The sequence below is a fragment of the Heterodontus francisci genome, chromosome 10 (genome assembly GCF_036365525.1).
Source record: "Heterodontus francisci isolate sHetFra1 chromosome 10, sHetFra1.hap1, whole genome shotgun sequence".
NCBI classification, from domain to species: domain Eukaryota; kingdom Metazoa; phylum Chordata; class Chondrichthyes; order Heterodontiformes; family Heterodontidae; genus Heterodontus; species Heterodontus francisci.
In genome coordinates this window covers 66,279,010-66,301,729 of record NC_090380.1, presented here as the reverse complement: position 1 = coordinate 66,301,729, position 22,720 = coordinate 66,279,010, and the positions used below count along the sequence as shown (strand labels likewise).

Here is a 22,720-nt window from a genome sequence, read left to right as displayed (position 1 = left end):
TACCACCCCCTCTCTCCCTCCCCCCCCCCACCACCACCCTTCTCACACACCACCCCCTCTTCCCCCTCCCCCCACCACCACCTTCTCCCCACCACCCTTCTCCCACACCCTTCCCACCACCCTCTCCCCACCACCCTTCTCCCACCACCCTTCTCCCACCACCCTTCTCCACCACCCTTCACCCCACCACCATTCTCCCCACCACCCTTCTCCCCACCAACCCTTCTCCCCACCACCTACTCCCCTCCACCCTTCTCCCCTCCCCCTTCTCCCCCCCCGTCCTCTCTCTTCCCCCCCCCCCGTCCCCTCTCTTTCCCCCCCCCCGTCCCTCTCCTCCCCCCCCCCGTCCCTCTCTCTTCCCCCCCCCCCGTCCCTCTCTTCTCCCCCTTCCCCTCTCCCCCCGTCCCTCTCTTCCCCCCCCCTCCCCCTCCCCCGTCCCTCTCTTCCCCCCCCCCCCGTCCCTCTCTCTCCCCCCCCCCCCCGTCCCTCTCTCTTCCCCCCCCCCGTCCCCTCTCTCCCCCCCCGTCCCTCTCCTTCCCCCCCCCCGTCCCCTCTCTTCTCCCCCCCCCCGTCCCCTCTCTCTCCCCCCCCCGTCCCTCTCTTCCCCCTCCCCGCCCCCTCTCTCCCCCCCCCGTCCCTCTCCCCCCCCCCGGTCCCTCTCTCCCCCCCGTCCCTCTCTCCCCCGTCCCCGTCCCGTCCCTCTCTCTCCCCCCCCCCCCGTCCCTCTCTTCCCCCCCCCCCGTCCCCGTCTCTCTCCCCCCCCCCCGTCCCCTCTCTCTCCCCCCCCCGTCCCTCTCTCTCCCCCCCCCCCCGTCCTCTCTCTCCCCCCCCGTCCTCCCTCTCCCCCCCCCCGTCCCTCTCTCTCCCCCCCCCCCCCCGTCCCCCTCTCTCTCCCCCCCCCCCGCCCTCTCTCTTCCCCCCCCCCGTCCCTCTCTCTCCCCCCCCCGTCCTCCTCTCTCCCCCCCGTCCTCTCTCTCCCCCCCCTTCCTCTTCCCCCCCCGTCCCTCTCTCTACCCCCCCCGTCCCTCTCTCCCCCCCCGTCCCTCTCTCTTCCCCCCCCCGCCGTCCCTCTCTTCCCCCCCCCCGCCGTCCCTCTCTCTTCCCCCCCCCCCCGCCGTCCCCCTCTCTCTCCCCCCCCCCCGTCCCCCCTCTCTCCCCCCCCCCGTCCCCTCTCTCCCCCCCCGTCCCTCTCTTCCCCCCCCGTCCCCCTCTCCCCCCGTCCTCTCTCTCCCCCCCCCCCGCGTCCCTCTCTCTCCCCTCCCCCCGTCCCCTCTCTCCCCCCCCGCCGTCCCCCTCTCTTCCCCCCCGTCCCCTCTCCCCCCCGTCCCCTCTCTTCCCCCCCCTCCCCCTCATCCCCCCCCCCCGTCCCTCTCTCCCCCCCCCCCGTCCCCTCTCTCCCCCCCCCCGTCCTCTCCCCCCCGTCCCTCTCTCCCCCCCCGTCCCCTCTCCCCCTCCTCTCCCCCCCCCGTCCCCCCCTCTCTCCCCCCCCCGTCCTCTCCCCTCCCCGTCCCCTCTCCTCCCCCGTCCCCCTGCCCCCCCGTCCCCCCTCTCTCCCCCCGTCCCCCCTCTTCCCCCCCCGTCCCCCCTCTCTCCCCCCCCCCCGTCCCCCCCTCTCTCCCCCCCCCGTCCCCCCTCTCCCCCCCCCGTCCCCCCTCTCTCCCCCCCCGTCCCCCCTCTCTCCCCCCCCCGCCCCCCTCTCTCCCCCCCCGTCCCCCCTCTCTCCCCCCCCCCCGTCCCCCCCTCTCTCCCCCCCCCCCCGTCCCCCCTCTCTCCCCCCCCCCCCGTCCGCCCCTCTCTCCCCCCCCCCCGTCCCCCCCTCTCTCCCCCCCCCCGTCCCCCCTCTCTCCCCCCCCCGTCCCCCCTCTCTTCCCCCCCCCGTCCCCCCTCTCTCCCCCCCCCCCCGTCCCCCCTCTCTCCCCCCCCGTCCCCCCCTCTCTCCCCCCCCCGTCCCCCTCTCCCCCCCCCCGTCCCCCCCTCTCTCCCCCCCCCCGTCCCCCCCTCTCTCCCCCGTCCCCCCCTCTCTCCCCCCCGTCCCTCCCCCCCCCCGTCCCCCCTCTCTCCCCCCCCCCGTCCCCCCTCTCTCCCCCCCCCCCGTCCCCCCTCTCTCCCCCCCCCCGTCCCCCCTCTCTCTCCCCCCCCCCCGTCCGCCCCTCTCTCCCCCCCCCCGTCCCCCCTCTCTCCCCCCCCCCCCGTCCCCCCCTCTCTCCCCCCCCCCGTCCCCCCTCTCTCCCCCCCCCCCCGTCCCCCCTCTCTCCCCCCCCCCGTCCCCCCTCTCTCCCCCCCCCCGTCCCCCCTCTCTCCCCCCCCCCCCGTCCCCCCTCTCTCCCCCCCCCCGTCCCCCCTCTCTCCCCCCCCTGTCCCCCTCTCCTCCCCCCCGTCCCCCCTCTCTCCCCCCCCCCCGTCCCCCTCTCTCCCCCCCCCGTCCCCCCCTCTCTCCCCCCCCGTCCCCCCTCTCTCCCCCCCCGTCCCCCCTCTCTCCCCCCCCCCCCGTCCCCCTCTCTCTCCCCCCCGTCCCCTCTCTCCCCCCGTCCCCTCTCTCTCCCCCCGTCCCCCTCTCTCTCCCCCCCGTCCCCCTCTCCCCCCCCGTCCCCTCTCTCTCTCCCCCCGTCCCCCTCTCTCCCGTCCCGTCCCTCTTCCCGTCCCGTCCCCTCTCTCCCCCCCTCCCGTCCCCCTCTCCCCCCTCCGTCCCCTCTCTCCCTCCCCCGTCCCCTCTCTCCCGCCCCTCTCCCCGTCCCCCCTCTCTCCCCCACCGTCCCCTCTCTCCCCCCGTCCCCTCTCCCCCCCCCCGTCCCCCCTCTCTCCCCCGTCCCCCCTCTCCCCCTCTCTCCCCCCCCCCGTCCCCCCCTCTCTCCCCCCCCCGTCCCCCCCTCTCTCCCCCCCCCGTCCCCCTCTCTCCCCCCCCCCGTCCCCCCTCTCTCCCCCCCCGTCCCCCCTCTCTCCCCCCGTCCCCTCTCCCCCCCCGTCCCCCTCTCTCTCCCCCCGTCCCCCCTCTCTCCCCCCCGTCCCCCCTCTCTCCCCCCCCCCCCCCGTCCCCTCTCTCTCCCCCCCCCCCCGTCCCCCTCTCTCTCCCCCCCCCCCGTCCCCCTCTCTCTCCCCCCCCCCGTCCCCCTCTCTCTCCCCCCCCGTCCCCCTCTCTCTCCCCCCGTCCCCTCTCTCTCCCCCCCCGTCCCCTCTCTCTCCCCCCGTCCCCTCTCTCTCCCCCCCCCGTCCCCCTCTCTCTCCCCCCCCCGTCCCCCTCTCTCTCCCCCCCCCGTCCCCCTCTCTCCCCCCCGTCCCCTCTCCCCCCCCGTCCCCCTCTCTCCCCCCCCCCCGTCCCCTCTCTCCCCCCCCCCGTCCCCTCTCTCCCCCCCCCCCCGTCCCTCTCTCCCCCCCCCCCCGTCCCTCTCTCCCCCCCCCCCGTCCCTCTCTCCCCCCCCCCCCGTCCCTCTCTCCCCCCCCCCCCCGTCCCTCTCTCCCCCCCCCCCCCGTCCCTCTCTCCCCCCCCCCCCCCGTCCCTCTCTTCCCCCCCCCCCCGTCCCTCTCTCCCCCCCCCCCGTCCCTCTCTCCCCCCCCCCGTCCTCTCTCCCCCCCCCACTCGTCCCTCTCTCCCCCCCCCCACCTCGTCCCTCTCTCCCCCCCCCCCTCGTCCCTCTCTCCCCCCCCCCCCCCCGTCCTCTCTCCCCCCCCCGTCCCTCTCTCCCCCCCCCCGTCCCTCCTCTCCCTCCCCCCCCCCCCGTCCCTCTCTCCCCCCCCCCCCCCGTCCCTCTCTCCCCCCCCCCCCGTCCCTCTCTCCCCCCCCCCCCGTCCTCTCTCCCCCCCCCCCCGTCCCTCTCTTCCCCCCCCCCCCCGTCCCTCTCTTCCCCCCCCCCCCGTCCCTCTCTTCCCCCCCCCCCCCCCGTCCCTCTCTTCCCCCCCCCCCACCGTCCCTCTCTCTCCCCCCCCGTCCCCCCCGTCCCTCTCTCCCCCGTGGTCCCTGTCCCTCTCTTCCCCCCCCCCCCGGTCCCTCTCTTTCCCCCCCCCCCCCCCGTCCCTCTCTTCCCCCCCCCCCCCCCCCGTCCCGCTCTTATCCTTGTCCTATACGTAGATTATATGCATGCTAATTATCCATCCGTGTGGGTAAACTCTCGGCTCCACCCATATTCCAGTATTCCACAACACAGTGCATTGTTCCACTTCTGCTGCCTCCATTGTCTTATTTAAGTTCGTTTTCAATGGCTGATGCAATATAATGGTCCAGTTCTGTGGGAATTAGCGTCACAGTATGATCTAAGTTACCCTTGTTAAAGTTACTGAACTATAATGTGATTATGTGACCTCTAGTGAGTTCACTATGAAGGTCAATTTCCTAGTAGTAATGTAACAGTCAAAACTCGATTTTTCTTATTTCCAAGTAACAACTATTTTTAAAAAGAAAATGAAAGCAAAGGAAGACAGTTTTAAAAGACAGTTGTCAGTGACTATTGTATGATCCATTCATTGCCCTCTATCTACAGTCAAAAGAATTTTGCTTTCAGAAAGAATCCACCTATATGAAATAGCAAAATGTAACCTATATGTGTGGTGGACTTGTATCAATGCACATGCTTGTCAGAGGCTTGGTATAATGTTATGCAGCTGTTTGGAGAAAAGAGTTAATTCCTTAAAATATATGTGGGAATAAATCCATCTGTTTCCACTTGTTGTGGCTATTTAAAGAATTACACAGAGGGAACCTTTCATCATTCCTGCACATAAAGACACCAGCTCAGCCCAAAATATAACCTCATACCAGGAAGCAGCTTCTTGAAGTGAATTGCAAATTTGCAGTGGTCAAAAATATTATAACTGTATATTGCATTAATTGTGCTGCCGTGAGTGGATTGTAATCTATAAGCAGTTTTTGGAAAGGGATGTGTATACAATCATACAAACTTTGTTCTGCTTGTACCTTTACTTACTTGAATTTTGCTTTTTATTTTTCTCTGCTAGTTGTACGACAAGATCAACACAAAATCATCGCCACAGATTAGGAATCCACCAAGTGATGCTGTACAGAGAGCCAAAGAGGCAAGTTGCACAATTGTAATATCTTCTGTGCATTAATTTGGTATTTATATATTATATATTCTGAGCTAATTGGCTCTTGTCATAACAAATAATATAATTTTCATACCATCTGAACTTTAAATTTTGGTGAGGGCCAACACGTAATCTGATAGTCCTATGGTTAACCAGGTGTAGGTTAGAGACATTATTGAACCATAAATAATTATTGTGTATACTCTGTTAATTGTATATCAATTGTGTTTAATTTTATGCAGGTTGAGCACATTGTTACAACTGAGGCGGGAGTAATGCACTGTCAATTCAGTCCCACTACTCCACAGGTCATAACATATTATTAAAGTTTTCCCACCTACCAGAAATTAGCCAAATTAAACACTTTATTAACCCCCCGCAGACCAAACCAGGTATCTTTAAACAACAACAAATTAGCTATTAATAAACTTAATCTTAATCACTATTGAGATAAACCTATGTCTAAAAGACTTCATAACTTCTTATTTATCCTAACCCTAATGCGCACACACACATACATTCAAAAACCAACGGTTAACCGGTTTAAACATAATGTTTCTTCAGAATAAGTAAGTAGCTGGGTTGAAAGATTTGTGGGTTATGTTCCCAGTTGTGAGGTGTCCCAGAGTAGTACAGTCAGATGCCATTCGAATTATACGAACAGACCCTAAGGGAAAGGCGTTTAAGCACTTTGGTTGCAGTAGGCGTCACATTGTTCTTTCAACAAGGAGTATAGCAACAGGTCTATTTGGATTTTTAAAATTGGTAATCTTTCGGTAGAAACTTTACTGAGAATTCCAGCAAACACAAACAGACAATAGAGAGTCACTTCTGAGGCAAAGACCTCTTAGAGTTTGGAAGTAAAAAAAAAAGAAATTTGCTACCTCCAACAATACAAATGTTCTTTTCCCAGAGGTTTTTTCCTGTTTAGGCAATATCATAGCCAGTAGCTCATGTGGATTTTTCTGCTAAAATATAGACCACTTCTTCCTTCAGAGCACATTTTGCTGGTTTCGGATCAAACTGGTTTAAGCCAGTCTTTTACACACAGTCAAAAGTTACAATACACCATGTGACCTCCTCTTTGTCCTGATGTTCCCCAGGAAACAGGTGCAGCTGCTGGCACACTGTGCCCCTTAGTTTTTAAAGGCACACTGTTTTTAAACAGAGGAGAAAAAAAAGTTCCATGACAACATATAAAGAGACACTTGCTGAAATTGTGGGAGGTTGAGTTAGAAGGTGTATGCTTGTAATGTTACAATCTGTAAATAAATGTTAGACTGAATAAAGATTGGCTACAGTACCATCCTTCACCAACTGGCTTTCTGGAATATAACATACTCCCCAGGTTACTCTATTATGGAGTCTGCTCTATATATAGTCTATGATCTTGAATTGACTGTTGTGTGTTTTGCTGCAGGTGGTGACATTGTAGGTGTGTCTCCAAACCGCCACCATTTGTGATGCACAGGGTTATGTTACTGAACCAGGAATCCCACCTTGGCAGTTTGAGAAGTTGAATTTGGTTAAAATAAAATCTGGAAATAAGAAATGAATACCAGTAGAATTGACTATGAAAAAACCCAACTATGTCCTTTCGGGAAGGAAACCTGTCATCCTTACCCAACCTAGCCTATATGTTACTCCGGTTCCACATCAATGTGATTGACTCTTAACCTCCCTCATAAGTGGCCTCGCAAACCACTAGAAAGGAACCACTAGGCTGTGACCTCGGCATTGAGGCAGGACATGACCAAGGAACATCCAGTCCAGTCAACTCTGTAAAGTCCTTCTCTCTAGTATCTGGGGACTGGTGCCAAAGTTGGGAGCTATCCCACAGAGCTGTCAAGCAACAGCCTGTTTCTCAAAGTCATACCTATTGGACATTGTCCCAGACTCCTTCATTCATAGTTCCTGGATATGTCTGTTTCACTGGAGGTAGAGGCACAATGGTGTACAGTCAGTGGTGAGAGGTGGAGTTGCAAATCCTCAACATTGACTGCAGACCCCATGAAGTCTCAGCTTGAAGTCAAACATGGGCAAGGAAACTAAGCTAATTGTCACCTACCTCTCTTCCTCAGTTGATGAATCAGTCCTCATAGAATCATACAGTGCAGAAGAGGCCATTCAGCCTCTGCTGGCCCTTTAAAAAAGCTCCCTAATTAGTCGCATTCTCCATCTCTTTCCCCAAAGACCTGCAAATATTTCCTTTTCAAGTACAGCTCCAATTCCCTTTTGAATATTAATATTGAATCTGCTTCTACCAGCTTTTCCAGCAGTACATTCCAGATCATCATAACTCACTGCTCAATAAAAATCTCATCTGTCTGGTTCTTCTGCCAATTAGCTTAAATCTGTCCTGTGGTTCCAGACTCTCCTACCAGTGGAAACAGTTTGTCCTTATTTACTCTATCCGTCATAATTTTAAACCCCTGTATCAAATCTCTGCTCTAAGAACAATCCAAGCTTCTTTAATCTCCACAAAACTAAAGTCTCTAGTCTCATAAGAACGTAAGAAATAGGAGCAGGAGTAGGACATTCAGCCCCTCAAGCCTGCCCCGCCATTCAAAAAGATCATGGCTGATCTGCCCCAGACCTCAACTCCTCTTTCATGCCCTCAACTCCCTGACATTTCAAAAATCTATCTACCTCCTCTTTAAATACTTTCAATGATCTAGCCTCCACAACTTTCTGGAGTAGAGAATTCCAGACATTCACTACCCTCTGAGAAGAAATTCCTTTGCATCTCAGTTTTAAATGTGTCCCCTTATTCTGTAACTATGTCCCCCAGTTCGAGATTCACCCTCGAGTGGAAACATCTTCTCAACATCTACCCTGTCAAGCCCCCTCAGAATCTTGTACATTTCAATACGATCACCGCTCATTCTTCTAAATTCTAATGAATAGAGAACTGACCTGTTTAGCCGTTTTTGATAAGTCAACCCCTTCATCCCAGGAATCAGCCTAGTGAATCTCTTTTGAACTGCCTCCAATGCCAGTATCTCCTTTCTTAAATACTGGGAACAAAACTGTACACGGCGCTCCAGGTGTGGCTTCACCAACACCCTGTGCAGTTGCAACAAGACTTCCCTATTTTTAAACTCCAACCCCCTAGCAATAAAGGTCAAAATTCCATTTGCCTTCTTAATTACTTGCTGCACCTGCATGCTAACTTTTTGTATTTCATGCACAAGAACACCCAGATTCCTCTGTGCTGCAATTTTTTGGAGTGTCTCTCCATTTAAATGATAGTCTGCCTTTTGATTCTTCCTACCAAAGTGCATGACCTCACACTTTCCTACATTAAGTTTTTGTCCACTCACTCAACCTATCTTTATACCCTTGCAGATTCCTTATGTCCTCATCACAACATGCTCTCCTACCTATTTTTGTATCATCAGCAAATTTAGATATATTGCACTGCCCCCTCCTCCAAGTCATTAATATAGATAGAAAATAATTGAGGCCCTAGTACTGATCCTTGTAGCACTCCACTAGTTACGTCTTTCCAACCTGAAAAAGACCCATTAATCCCGACTCTCTGTCTTCTGGAAGTTAACCAATCCTCAATCCATGCTAATACATTATCCCCAATACCGTGCACTCTTAACTTGTGCAATAATCTTTTATGTGGCACCTTATCAAATGCCTTCTGGAAATCCAAGTACACTACATCTACTCATTCCCCTTTATCAGCTCTGCTGGTTATATCCTCAAAGAACTCTAGCAAAATTGTCAAACATGATTTCCCTTTCACAAAACCATATTGACTCTGTTTGATTGTGTTAAGCTTTTCTAAATGTCCTGCTATTTCTTCCTTAATAATGGACTCTAGCATTTTCCCAACAACTGATGTTAGGCTGACTGGCCTATAGTTTCCTGCTTTTTGTCTCCCTCCCTTCTTGCACAGGGGCGTCACATTAGTGGTTTTCCAATCCGCTGGGACCCTCCCGGAATCCAGTGAGTTCTGGAATATTTTGACCAATGCCTCCACTAACTCTGCAGCCACTTCCTTTAAATAGAACCCTTGGATGTTGGCCATCAGGTCCTGGCGACTTGTCTGCCTTTAGTCCCAATAGTTTGTCAAATATTTTGTCCCTCGTGATAGAGACTGTTACAAGATCTTTCCTCCCATTAGCTCCTTGCTTATCTGATATCTGTGGGATGTTTATAGTGTCCTCCACCGTGAAGACCGATGCAAAATATTGGTTTAAATTATCTGCCATTTCCCTGTTCCCCATTATCAATTCTCCAGTCACATCCTCCAAGGGTCTCACGCTCACTTTAGCTACTCTCTTTTTATATACCCGTAGAAGCTCTTGCTGTTTTTATATTTCTTGCCAATTTACTTTCATAATCAATTTTCTCGCTCTTTATTAGCATTTTAGTCATCCGCTGCTGGTTCCTAAAAAAAATTCCCAATCTTCTGGCCTACCACTAGTTTTCGCCACTTTGTATACTTTAGTTTTCGATTGGATACTCTCCTTGACCACCTTTGTTAACCACGGGTGGTTCATCCTTCTCATCGAGTCCTTTTTGACTGGGATAAATTTTTGCTGAGCGTTGTGAAATATCTGCTTAAATGTCTGCCACTGCTCATCCACTGACCTTCCCCTTAGTCTATCTTCCCAGCCCGCTTTAGACAACTCTTTCTTCATACTTCTGTAATTGCCCTTGTTTAAGTTGACACTGGTTTGAGACCCGGGTTGCTCGCCCTCAAACTGAATTTGAAATTGTTGTGATCGCTACCCCCTAGAGGATCCTTAACTACAATATCACTTATTAATCCTCCCTCATTACACATTACTACATCTAAAATAGCCTGCTCCCGGGTCGATTCTGCAACGTATTGCTCTAAGTAACAATCCCTGATGCACTCTACAAATTCGTCTTCCATGGTACCTCTGCCAATCTGATTTGTCCAGTCGATATGCAGATTAAAATCACATTAAAATTGTAGTGCCCTTTTTACATGCCTCCATTATTTCTCGATTTATACTTTGTCCTACAGTGAGGCAACTCTTCGGAGGCCTATAGACTCCCAGCCGTGACTTCTTCCCCTTGCTATTCCTTATTTCCACCCAAATTGATTCAACATCACGATCTATTGCACCTATATCACTACTCACCACTGCACTGATGCCTTCCTTTATTAACAAAGCTATCCCACCTCCTTTTCCTTTTTGCCTATTTTTCCAGAATGTTGAATACTCTTGAATATTGAGTTCCCAGTCTTGGTCACCCTGCAACCACGTCTCTGTAATAGCTATCAAGTCATATTCATTTATTTCTATTTGTGCCGTCAACTCATCTATCTTGTTACAAATACTGCGTGCATTCAGATAAAAAGCCTTAAGCTTTGACCATTATTATTCATTCTGGTTCTAATTTCTGTTGCACTCTTCTGCTTATATTTTCTGCCCCTTCCTGTCACACTTTGCTCATTCGCAACTTCACTACCCTGCCCCTCTGCTCTCTCATTTCTTTTTGATTTTTTAAACTTCCCTTCAATTGAACCCTCCCCTTCCCCCACCCCCCACTAATTAGTTTAAAGTCCTATCTACAACCCTAGTTATATGATTTGCCAGGACATTGGTCCCAGCATGGTTCAAATGAAGCCCGTCCCAACAGAACAGCTCTCTCCTTTCCCAGTACTGGTGCCAGTGCCCCATGAATTGGAACCCATTTCTCCCACACCAATCTTTGAGCCGCGCGTTTACCTCTCTAATCTTACTTACCCTACGCCAATTTGCACGTGGCTCAGGTAGTAATCCGGAGATTATTACCTTTGAGGTTCTGCTTTTTAATTTAGCCCCAAGCTGCTCATAGTCCCTCAGCAGAACCTGTTTCCTAGTCCTACCTATGTCATTGGTACCTACGTGGACCATGAGATCTGAATCCTTCCCCTCCCACTCCAAGTTCTTCTCCAGCCCAGAAGAGATGTCCTTAACCTTGGTACCAGGTAGGCAACACAGCCTTTGGGATTCCCTGTCTTTGCTGCAAAGCACAGTATCTATTCCCCTAACTATGCTATGCCCTATTACTACTACATTTCTCTTTTTCTCCCCCACTTAAATGGCACTCTGAACCACGTTCAGTTCGCTCATCCTCCCTGCAGTCGGTGCCCTTGTCAACACCGGGAGCAAGAACCTCGTACCAATTGTATAAGGGCACAGGCTGAGGCTCCTCCAAAGCTAAATTCTGGATCCCCATACCTGCCTCACTCGCAGTCACACCCTCCTGTCCCTGACCACTGTCCAAATTTGACGTAATTAATCTAAGGGATGTGACTCTCTCCTGTCAGCGTCCAGGTAACTTTCCCCGCCCTGATGTGTCGCACTGTCTGCAGCTCGGACTCCAGCTCATCAACTCTGAGGCGAAGGTCCTCAAGTAACCAACACTTGCTGCAGATGTGGCCATCGTGGATCGCACCGGCGTCCATCAGCTCCCACATACGACAGCTGCAACACATCGCCTGCCCAGCCATCTCTATTCTATTTAATTAATTAATTTGGATGTTAAATATTTGGATGTTTGATTTAAATTAAATTAAAAGTACCTGTTTAAACAATCAATTGGAATTAATACTTCTAGTCTTGCTCTGTGTGTATACTCTTATTATAACACTTACTGTTACACTGCCACGATTGAAAAATTTTTAACTACCCAGCTCCTAATTTGAACCTATACCCTCCCTGCTGGTCCCTCTCTCTCTCGCTCATATATGTATGGTAAATTATAAAATCCGCCTTAGTTTTTAGTTTTTATACTAATGAATTGATCAAGTCTTATTTTATATTTGATTAACATAGATTAAATTAAAAGCTGACCGGTATACTCACCCTGGCCTGCTTTCTGTTTCCCCGTGCTCTCTGTTGATTGTGTCTCTTAAGTCTTTTCTGCACCCTCTGAGTTCTTGACATTCTTCCTAAAGTCTAGTGCCCAGAATGGAACACAGTACTCTATCTGAGGCCTATCTAGTGTTTTATAAAAGTTAGCTTAATTTTCTTGCTTTTGTATTCTATTCCTCTGTTTGTAAAGCCCAGGGTCTTTTCTAATAATCTTATCAATTTGTCCTGCCACCTTCAAAGATTTATCTGTGTCAACTCCTAGGTGTCTGTATTTCTGCACCCCCTTTAAACTTGTACCATTTAGTTTACACTTCTCCATGTTGAACAACACTTAAAGGAAACACTAGAGCAGCAAAGGCACAGAACGTAAGCCGGATTGGACCTTCACTGTCCTTCACTGAATGGCTCAGTATTACCAGCACTGACTTAGCTGGCCGAGTCTTGAAGAAGATAGCTGGTAAACCAACACAAGGGAATAATGTGCTTGACCTTGAATTTACGTTTTGCAGATGCATCTGTCCATTGCAGACCTGTCTTCACACCGAGGACATGCAATTGTGGCATTTGGAACTACCACTGTGCTAAGTGGGATAATTAAGAACAGATCTAGCAGCTCAAAATGGGACATCCATGAGAACATGCTCACTGGTGGCTTTCTTGCTCTCAACGTCTTGCACAACAGCTGTTGGCGGGAAAACATGTGCATAGATTACGTAGGATATCTGGCACTGAAACAGACCATTTGACCCAATCAGTCCATGCCAGTGTTTATGCTCCACTCGAGCCTCTTCCTGTCTTTCTGTACCTAAATCTATCAGCGTAACCCTCTATTCCCTTCTCCCTCATATGCTTGTGTAGCCTCCCCTTAAATGCATCTATACTATTCACTTCAACCACTCCCAGTGGCAGTGAGTTCCACATTCTCACCTCTCTTTGGGTAATGAAGTTTCTTCAGAATTCCCTATTGAATTTCTTGGTGACTGTCTGATATTAATGGCTTCTAGTTATGCTCTTCCCCACAAGTAGAAACATTCTCTCTCTATCCACTTTATCAAAACCTTTCATAATTTTAAAGACCTCCATTAGGACATCCTCTGCCTTTTTTCAAGACAGAAGAGACCCAGCCTGTTCATCCTTTCCTGATATGCATACCCTCACATTTCTGGTATCATCCTCTTAAATCTCTGCACCCACTCTATGGGGGTGGGGGGAGTTTTAGGCTCTCCCCCGCATTGGGTTTGGAGACAAGGAGACATGTAATTGGGTGGGATAGTGGCTGGGGGGGAGGAGACCCACCACTTTCCTGCCTCCAACCCAAATTAAGCCAATTGAGGCCATTAAATGGGCAATTAATGCCCAATTAAGGGCCTCATCGCACCATTGCTGGAAGTAACCAAGCGGTGTGCAGGCCTGTCGTCACATGGGAAGCACACCAAGCAAACCTGTGCGAGTTGCTTGCCGGCTCTGGGGGTGGGGGGGGTCCCTCATTAAAAGGCACAGTGCCTGAACGAGAGGCCCAACATCGGGGAGGGGGACCTGCTGCGAGCCACCCCCTGCTCTTGCTGCCGACCCTTCCCTACACCACGAAACCCTTGTGCCCTGACTTACCTGTGGCCTGGTTCCAGGGCCTCAGGCGAGTGCTCTACTGGCAGCAGCCACCACCTCTGCAGTGGCGCTGCTCAGTTAAAGAGCTGCTGGCCTCTGACTGGCCAACAACTCTCAGCAGGCGGGACTTCCACCGCCAGGGTCGTTGATCCCAGGGAAGGCCCACTGTTGTCCACTTAAGTGCCTAAATGGCACTTGATCCAGCGGGCCTTCCCCAGAGGAAGCAACGTGGAGCAGCTCTCACTGGCACTTTTGCCAGTGGTCGAGACCCTAGTCGCCAAGACAAAAATCCCGGCCTATATCTTTTTTATAATATGGCAACCAGAACTCTGCAGTACTTGATAAGTGTGTGTAACCAAGGCTCAATGCAGGTTTAGATTAACTTCCCTACTTTCCAACTCTGTGCCTCTAGAAATAAAACCTAGTGCTTGATTTGCGTTTTTTTATGGTTTTGCTAACCTGTGGTGCAACTTTTAGTGATTGTATTTGCATTCGAGATCCCTTTATTCCTCTACCCACCTGCACCTTCTAAGTAATAAATGACTTTTCTGTTCTTCTGACCAAAATATACTACCTCACATTTATCTGTGTTGAATTTCATTTGCCAATTCTGCAAGTTTATTCAGTTCCTCCCGTATCCTGTTGCAGTCCTGCTCAGTATTGACTGTTCCCCCCCACCCCACAACAATTTGGTGTCATCCGCAAATTTAGAAATTGTGTTTTTCATTGCAAAGTCCAAATTGTTAATGTAAATTTGAGCATCAGTGGTCCCACACCGATCCTTGTGGAACACCACTACCCACCCTCCTCCATTCTGAGTAACTACCCTTTACTCCCATTCTCTGCTTTGTATCTTGAAGCCAGCTAGCAATCCATTTTCCATTTGTCCCCTAACTCCACATTCTCTGACCTTATTCATTATTATGGGGCACCTTATTGAAGTCCTTTTGAAAATCCAGAGAAATTACATCTACTGCACTACCATTGTCTACTCTCTCTTACTTTCTCAAATAATTCAATAAGGCTAGACAAGTAAGGTTTTCCCTTTTGAAGTCCATACTGACTATTCATTATTGTATTTTTTGTTTCTTGATGTTCTTCTATTCTCTCCTTTGGTAGAGATTCCATTATTTTTCCTACCACTGACGTTAAAGTGACTGGTCTATAAATCTCTGGGCGTGTTTTAATTCCCCTTCTTAGATATAGGTATTACATTAGCTATCTACCAGTCTTCTGGCAGTACAACTTTTTCAAACAAATTATTAAATATGTGCAGTAATGCCTCTGCTATCTCTTCCCTAGATTCTTTTAAAATGTGTGGATGTAATCCATCCAGACCAGAGGTTTTATATGCTTTGAGTTTGATTAGTTTATTTTATACACTCCTTTTAAAAAAAATTTTTTATCTCATACTCATCACCCAGTTTTATGTCCAACTGTTCTATCTCCCTGGTAAATACCAAACCGAAACAACTATTTAATATTTCTGCCATTTCTCTATCGTTACCTGTGGTATTATCCTATCTATCCCTTAATGGCCCTATTCCCATTCCAGCCTTCCCTTTTTATTAAGGTGCCTGTAAAATATTCTTCTATTTTGTTTTACGTTCCTTGATCATTTAATTGTACCTCTTTGCCTTTCTAATTGTTTTTTTTCACTTCTCTCCTAAACTCTTCGTATTCTCCCTTATCATGCACTCCTCTGCTGTCTATGTACTTAATGTTTGCATCTTTCCTTACCCTCAATTGTTCCCATATGTCTTTATTGATCCATGGAGTTTCACTAGTGTTTAGTTTGTTCTTTCCTTTTAGTGGAATATATTTTTCCTGCACTCTGTTGAACATCATTTTAAATGTTTCCTATTGTTGTTCTACATCATTGTTTGCCATTATTGTTGCCCATTTTACTTTCCCAAGTTCTAATCTCAGCCCCTCAAAATCATCTTTTCTCTAATCTATCAACCTGTTTTTGTCTTTATTATCCTCTGAAAGTGTGTTATATTGTGGTCACTATTGCCTACCTGATCCCCTACTCTTCTGTTATCTGCTCTAGTTCATTCCCCATTACTAGATCCAATAGCAAATTTTCCTTTGTTGGGCCTTTACATATTGGATTAGAAAGGAGTCCTGTACACAGTGTAGGAACTCCATTCCCTTATCCCCTTTACTGACCTCTTCTGTCAAATTAATATCGGGGTAGTTGAAATCCCCATGATTATTCTATGTTTTTTACTCAATTACATCATTTGTCTGCATGTTTCTTCCTCCACCTCCTTTCCACTATTAGGTGGTTTGTATACTACACCTATTAGTGTGATTGATCTGTATTGTCTTTTATCTCTATCCATAAGGATTCTATTTTTGTTTTGCTGATAGCTGTGTCCTTCTTTTCTACTGCCATTATGTTATCCCTAATAAGTGCAGCTATTTCATCTCCCCTTTTTCCCATCTCTATCTTTTCTAAATAGATACTCAACTACAGGGGATCCAAACTTATAAGGAAAATGCAATAAGATTTGCAAACTGTGGGTAAGCATCACATGATCAGATGTCATGATCAAATGATCAATCCTCCAGGGTTACCTCCAACCAGAATTGACAACCTTAATTATAAGTCCAGAAATATTGCCCCTTAAAAATGGATGAAGAAATAAAACAAAGTAGATAGTTTGTAAGTATGTTCATAAATATAGTATACTACATTTCTTAAACATAGTAAAAAAAAAATTATTAGTGACTGACAGGAGGCTGATTTCAGACAGGACTGTGACGGGATCAGTACAATTGGTCTCAGTGCCTTAGCTTAGGGAGGGGGGAAAAAGTCATCCAGAGCCTGTAGCACTGGAAGTGTACATGTGTAATAGTTTGCAAACACGATTTGGTTTGGCTTTAATGTCCAAAGCAATTGAATTGCCTGCCTAAGCTCGATTCCACATATGCACCTGCAGAACACTCATTAGGGCAAAGTATTGAAGGGCAGTACCAGCCTACACCCAGACAGAGAACCAAATCTATTTTTCTTTTCTGTAAGTCACAATATTATAAAACCTATATCTAGTATACAAAATAAATTGAAGAGCAGCAAGGTTAGGAAAACGTTTTAGACAAAACCGTGACCCTGTAAAAGCTTCATTGACGCCTTGCTACTCTAAATATTTGAAGAAAATAGCATAAATAAAACCTGCCTGATGTGTGAACCCTGACGGTCAGCAAGGAATAACAACTTGGTGCTATGCAGTCGAAACTGAAAAGCCTAATTTCAACTGAAGCCCCCTATTTGGGTTGGAAAATTAACAAATTAGTGAAACAGAATTCTAATGAGTACATAATTTTTCTACATAAAACAAGGGACAACTTTGACAAAAATATTCTTAATAGATTTTTCTTACCCTTTAGCCCGTATCAAACCTGTTAGTTTGTTTACCTAACAAGTGCAAGAAGAAAATCTTTCATGCCACTACTGCAACACCTCTTCTACTTAAAACTAAACTTTTGTTATTGATGAAAGCAATTCTTATTCAGTAGGGTGGGGGGCAATTTAAAAAAAAAACTATGGATTCCAACAGTAGTGTAGTAGTATAAATAATGTAAAGTCAACTCCGTTATCCCAGAAAACCTGTTTACATTTTTAGCTCTTGCTGCTTGCTCATGCTCCACTATGACCCATATAAGCACAGAATAAATTTTGAAGGAATGCGCTCTCACAATCTACTTGTATTGCACAGCCAAAAACAAATCAGCAATACTTAACCTAAACTGTGGAATCCATCTTGTTTATACAAATTCCACTAAAACAACAAAGAAACAGCACGTAAAATAAAAGCAAAATACTGCGGATACTGGAAATATGAAATAAAAACAAAGTGCTAGAAGTAATCGGCAGGTCTGGCAGCATCTGTGGAGAGAAAAACAGGGTTTCTCTCTCCACAGATGCTGCCATACCTGCTGAGTATTTCCAGCACTTTCTGTTTTTATTAAAGAAGCAGCATAGTTATGTATACCTGGCTGTTTTATATTCCTGATTTGCAGGTTACTATCTGGCTACTGAAACGTCAATGAAATGGGGAGCATATTTAATTATCTTTGCTGATGAAAAATTGCTTTGTTGACCAGAAAATGTAAACGCCTCCTCATCACAGGGACAGTAAATCATCTCCTTTGATGTGTTTTGCCATCCCATAGGTAAATGGTGCATCAGATATCAACTTTCAGCCATGATTTACTTCTGTAAATCCCTGCCATTGTGAATGATGGATATCCTGGCAGTGCTACAATGGGACTTTGGTTACAGCACCAGAATAGTTGTCTAAGGAATTAAAAGGGCAGGAATGACGAATTAAAAATTAATTTTAGGTCTGATGAAAATGAGTCCAATGAGCTGAAACGGAGAGATAGGAAACCTTTACTTAGGCCTTGTTCCTTCATTTGAGCACATTGGGGCTATTGTCACAGAGAGCAGTAACAGATGCACAGCAGGAAAATACACCACAAACCTGGGTGCACCACCAATATTGGAATGTAGTGAGCAGAGAAAGGGCAGCAGCAGGGGTAGAGGGAAGAAAATCAAAGTCAGGGTGGGGGAGGTAGCAGTGGGTGTCACTGCCTTATTGCCCTGCAGAGTTTACACCTGATTTACAGCAGTGTCTTGGAGGAAAATCCAGTTAGGTCAGATAAGATTCACTCACTGTAAGATAGCTTCAAACAAAACTAAGAAAATATCCTTGACCCTTCCATTCCCCTAAACGAATTTTCAACTTCAGATAGTGGCATAGCTTAAATTTGCAAGTTTAGTACTTACAGAGGCTTGCTAAGAATTTGTTACATCTTGCAGGTGTTGGAAGAGATTTCATGCTATCCAGAAAATAATGATGCAAAGGAATTGAAGTGTATCCTAACACGGCCTCATTTTATGGTAAGTGCACTATTCTGGTTATCACAATTCAAAATAAAGAGATAAGATTGTCAGTGAATATCTAAATCAATTAACTACCTGGGAGAGAAAAGAGGCAGCGTACCTGTGAGGAAACGCACCGGAGAGGGCGAATATAAATTCAGCCTGAGGCTCAGGGCCTCCACTTACCTGGGAGAGCGGAGAGGCAGGCTGTGGCTGGAAGTCGCCGCATGCTAGGTTTGAAGAGAGAGTGGAAAAAAGATCTAACAGTGACTTCACAGGAACGCCATAAGTTGATTGGTTGATGAGTAACTGCCATTAGGGTTTGTGTGTAAATAGCTGAAAAATGAGAAAAGCATTAAATTTTCTTTTAAAAATAACTCTCGTAACAACCTTATAAGTGGTAAGATTATTAGTATTGCTAAGGTTTAAATTAGTAAGATGAGTCAGTAGAGGCATTAATTTAAAAAGTGTAAAAATAATTGAATAATTTAATTAAATTGAATAATTTAATTAAATAATTAATCAATTAGTTAATTAAAACACAATAAAGATGGCAGGGAAGGTGATGTGTTGCAGCTGTAGCATGTGGAAGCTGGTGGGGTGATCCACGGCAACCACATCTATACTCTTCTTCTCTCTCCACAAATGCTGCCTGACCTGCTGAGTATTTCCAGCACTTTCTGTTTTTATTTCAGATTTCCAGCATCTGCAGTAATTTTACTTTTATAACCACATCTATAGTCAGTGTCTGCAGCTCGAGGAGCTTTGGATCAGAGTGGATGAGCTGGAGGCCGAGCTACAGACATTGCAATGCATCAGGGAGGGGGAAAGTTACCTGGACACTTTGTTCCCGAAGGCAGTCATACCCCATAGGATAGCGTCTTCTGATTTGGTCAGTGGTCAGGGCTAGGAAGGCGGGTAAGGGGATCCAGGAGGAAGAAATAGAGGAGCCTCTAGGAAGAAATAGAGGTGTGGGAGAAATGAGTTTCGATTAATGGGATACTGGGGAAGGTGGGAGGTGTACCGTTAGGACGGTCTTCACCTGAACCGTGCTGGGACCAGTGTAGTGGCGAGTCATATAACGAGGGCGGTAGAGAGGGCTTTAAACCAAATAGTCGGGGCAAGGGATCAGTGAGGGAAGATATGATAATTTAGAGAGAGAGGAGAAGGTAGGAAGGGAAGATTGGAGGGAAGCAAAACTGGTAACAGGAAGTAGAAAAGTAGTACGTGAAATTAGAAGACAGACAAAGCAAAGGCAAGCATCAAATCGGATCAGAATGCGGAATAATGTTAAAAAGACAAAGTTAAGGGCACTCTATCTGAATGCATGCAGCATTCGCAACAAGGTAGTTGATTTACTTAAGAATGTAAGAACTAGGAGCAGGAGTAGGCAATTCAGCCCCTCGAGCCTGCTCCGCCATTCAATACGATCATGGCTGATCTCATCTCGGCCTCAACTCCACTTTCCTGCCCGTTCTCCATAACCCTTCGACCCATTACTAATTAAAAATCTGTCTATCTCCTCCTTAAATTTACTCAATGTCCCAGCATCCACTGCACTCTTGGGTAGTGAATTCCACAGACTCACGACCCTTTGAGAGAAGTAATTTCTCCTCATCTCTGTTTTAAATCTGCTACCCCTTATCCTAAAACTATGACCTCTTGTTCTAGATTGCCCCACCAGAGGAAACATCCTCTTTGCATCTACTTTGTCAATCCCCTTAATCATCTTATATACCTCAATTAGATCTCCTCTCATTCTTCTAAACTCTCGAGAGTAAAGGCCTAAACTGCTCAATCTCTCTTCATAAGCCAAATCCCTCATCTCTGGAATCAATCTAGTGAACCTCCTCTGAACTGCCTCCATTGCAACTACCTCCCTCCTCAAGTAAGGGGACCAAAACTGTATGCAATACTCCAGGTGCGGTCTCACTAATGCCTTGTACAGTTGCAGCAACACTTCCCTACTTTTATACTCTATTCCTTTAGCAATAAATGCCAAAATTCCATTTGCCTTCCTTATTACCTGCTGCACCTGCATACTAGTTTTCTGTGATTCATGCACGAGGACACCCAGATCCCTCTGCACTGAAGCACTCTGAAGTTTCTCTCCATTTAGGTCATTTGCCTTTCTATTCTTCCGACCAAAATGGATAACCTCACACTTATCCACGTTAAACTCCATGTTCCAAATTTTGGCCCATTCACCTAACCTATCCATGTCCATTTGTAAATTTCTTATTTCTTTATTGCAACTTACTGTCCCACCTATTTTAGTGACATCTGCAAATTTGGCTATAGTACCTTCTATCCCTGCATCCAAGTCGTTAATATAGATGGTAAATATTTGGGGCCCGAGGACCGAACCCTGTGGCACCCCACTAGTTGCCAACCAGAAAAGGAGCCATTTATCCTGACTCTCTGTTTTCTGTTGGTTAGCCAATCCTCTATCCAAGCTAATAAATTGCCCCTAACCCCATGTGATCTTACCATGTGTACCTTTTGTGCGGCACCTTATCAAATGCTTTCTGGAAGTCCAGATATACTACATCTACAGGATCCCTGTTATTCACTTTACTTGTTACATCTTCGAAGAACTCTAGCAAATTAGTCAAACACGATTTACCCTTCATAAAACCATGCTGTCCCTGATGGATTGCATTTTGACTTCCTAAATGTCCTGTTATTACTTACTTAATAATGGATTCTAACAATTTCCCAGTGACAGATGTTAAACTAAACGGTCTATAGTTTCCTAATTTCTGCCTCCTTTTTTGAATAACGGCATTATATTAGCATTTTTCCAATCCACTGGAACCTTTCCCTCATCCAGGGAATTTTGGAATATTATAACCAATGGATCCACTATCTCTGCTGCCACTTCCTTTAAGACCCTAGGATGTAGGCCATCAGGCCCTGTGGACTTGTCTGCCTTCAATCCCAATAGTTTGCTCAGTACTTTTTCCCTAGTGATGATGATTGTTCCAAGTTCCTTCCTTTCTATAACCTCTGCATTACCTGTTACTATTGGGATGGTACTAGTGTCCTCCACTGTGAAAACTGAGGCAAAATACTGATTTAGTGTCTCTGCCATTTCTGTCTTCCCCTCTATTAACTCCCCAGTCTCATCTTCCAAGGGACGAACATTCATTTTAGCTACTCTCTTCCCTTTTATGTACTTACAGAAGATTTTGCTATCCGTTTTTAATTTTGCACTAGTTTTCTTTCATAATTTACCTTTGCTCTTTTTATTACTTTTTTAGTAACCCTTTGTTGATCTTTAAAAGTTTCCCAATCTTCCAGCCTGCCACTGGCCTTTGCAATATGGTATGCCTTAGTTTTTGTGTTTATGTTATCCTTAACATCCTTGCTTAGCCATGGATGTTTTTTCCCCCTCTTACAATCTTTCTTCCTCTCTGGAATATATTTTAGTTGGGAGGAATTGAATATCTCCTTAAACATCTGCCACTACTCATCAACTGTCCTAACTTTTAGTCTTCCTGTCCAGTCCAGTAGGGCCAAATCTGTCCTCATGCCTATGTAATTACAGTTGTTTAACTCCAGAATGCTCATGTGGGACTCCAGTTTCTCAGCTTCAAACTGAATTTGAAATTCTAGCATGCTATGATCACTCTTTGAAGGCACAAATAGAGGTAAATGGATATGATTTAACTGCCATTACAGAGAAATGTTACAGACCAAGACTGGGAACTGAACATTCAAGGATATCTGTCATTTAGGAAGGATAGCCAAAAAGGAAAAGGAGGTGGAGTAGCACTCTTAATAAAGGACGAGATCAGTACATTAGTGAGAGAGAATCGTACATCAAAGGATCAAGATGTAGAATCAATTTGGATGGAGCTAAGAAACAGCAAGGCGCAGCAAATATTGGTGGGAGTTGTTTATAGGCCACCAAACAGTAGTGATAATGTTGGACACGGTATAAAGCAGGAAATTAGAGGTGCATGTAACATGGGTAATACAGTAATAATGGGTGACTTCAATTTACATATTGAGATGTGGGCATTGCTGGCAAGACCAGCATTTGTTGCCCATCCCTAGTTGCCCTTCACAACTGAGTGGCTTGTTAGGCCATTTCAGGAGGCAATTAAGAATCAGCCACATTGCTGTGGGTCTGGAGTCATATGTAAGCCAGACGAGGTAAGGATGGCAGATTTCTTTCCCTAAAGGACATTCGTGAACCATATGGGTTTTTACGGCAATCAACATTGGTTTCATGGTCACCATTACTGAGACTACCTTTCAATTCCAGATTTATTAACTGGGTAAACCTAATCAGCATTAATGCTGTGGAGGATGGGTTTCTGAAGCA

The 22,720-nt window shown here is 47.5% G+C and overlaps 1 protein-coding gene across 5 annotated transcripts in view; it reads left to right on the top strand.

Annotated features, from left to right (window-relative positions):
- Positions 1–22,720, top strand: part of caska (calcium/calmodulin-dependent serine protein kinase a) — a 615,545-nt gene that overhangs the window by 502,112 nt on the left and 90,713 nt on the right. For all 5 annotated transcript variants that reach the window (XM_068040666.1, XM_068040667.1, XM_068040665.1 and 2 more), the window contains 2 exons: positions 4,948–5,025; positions 18,325–18,405. In XM_068040666.1, coding sequence (XP_067896767.1) covers positions 4,948–5,025; positions 18,325–18,405 — 159 coding nt within the window. The remainder of the gene's footprint in view (positions 1–4,947; positions 5,026–18,324; positions 18,406–22,720) is intronic.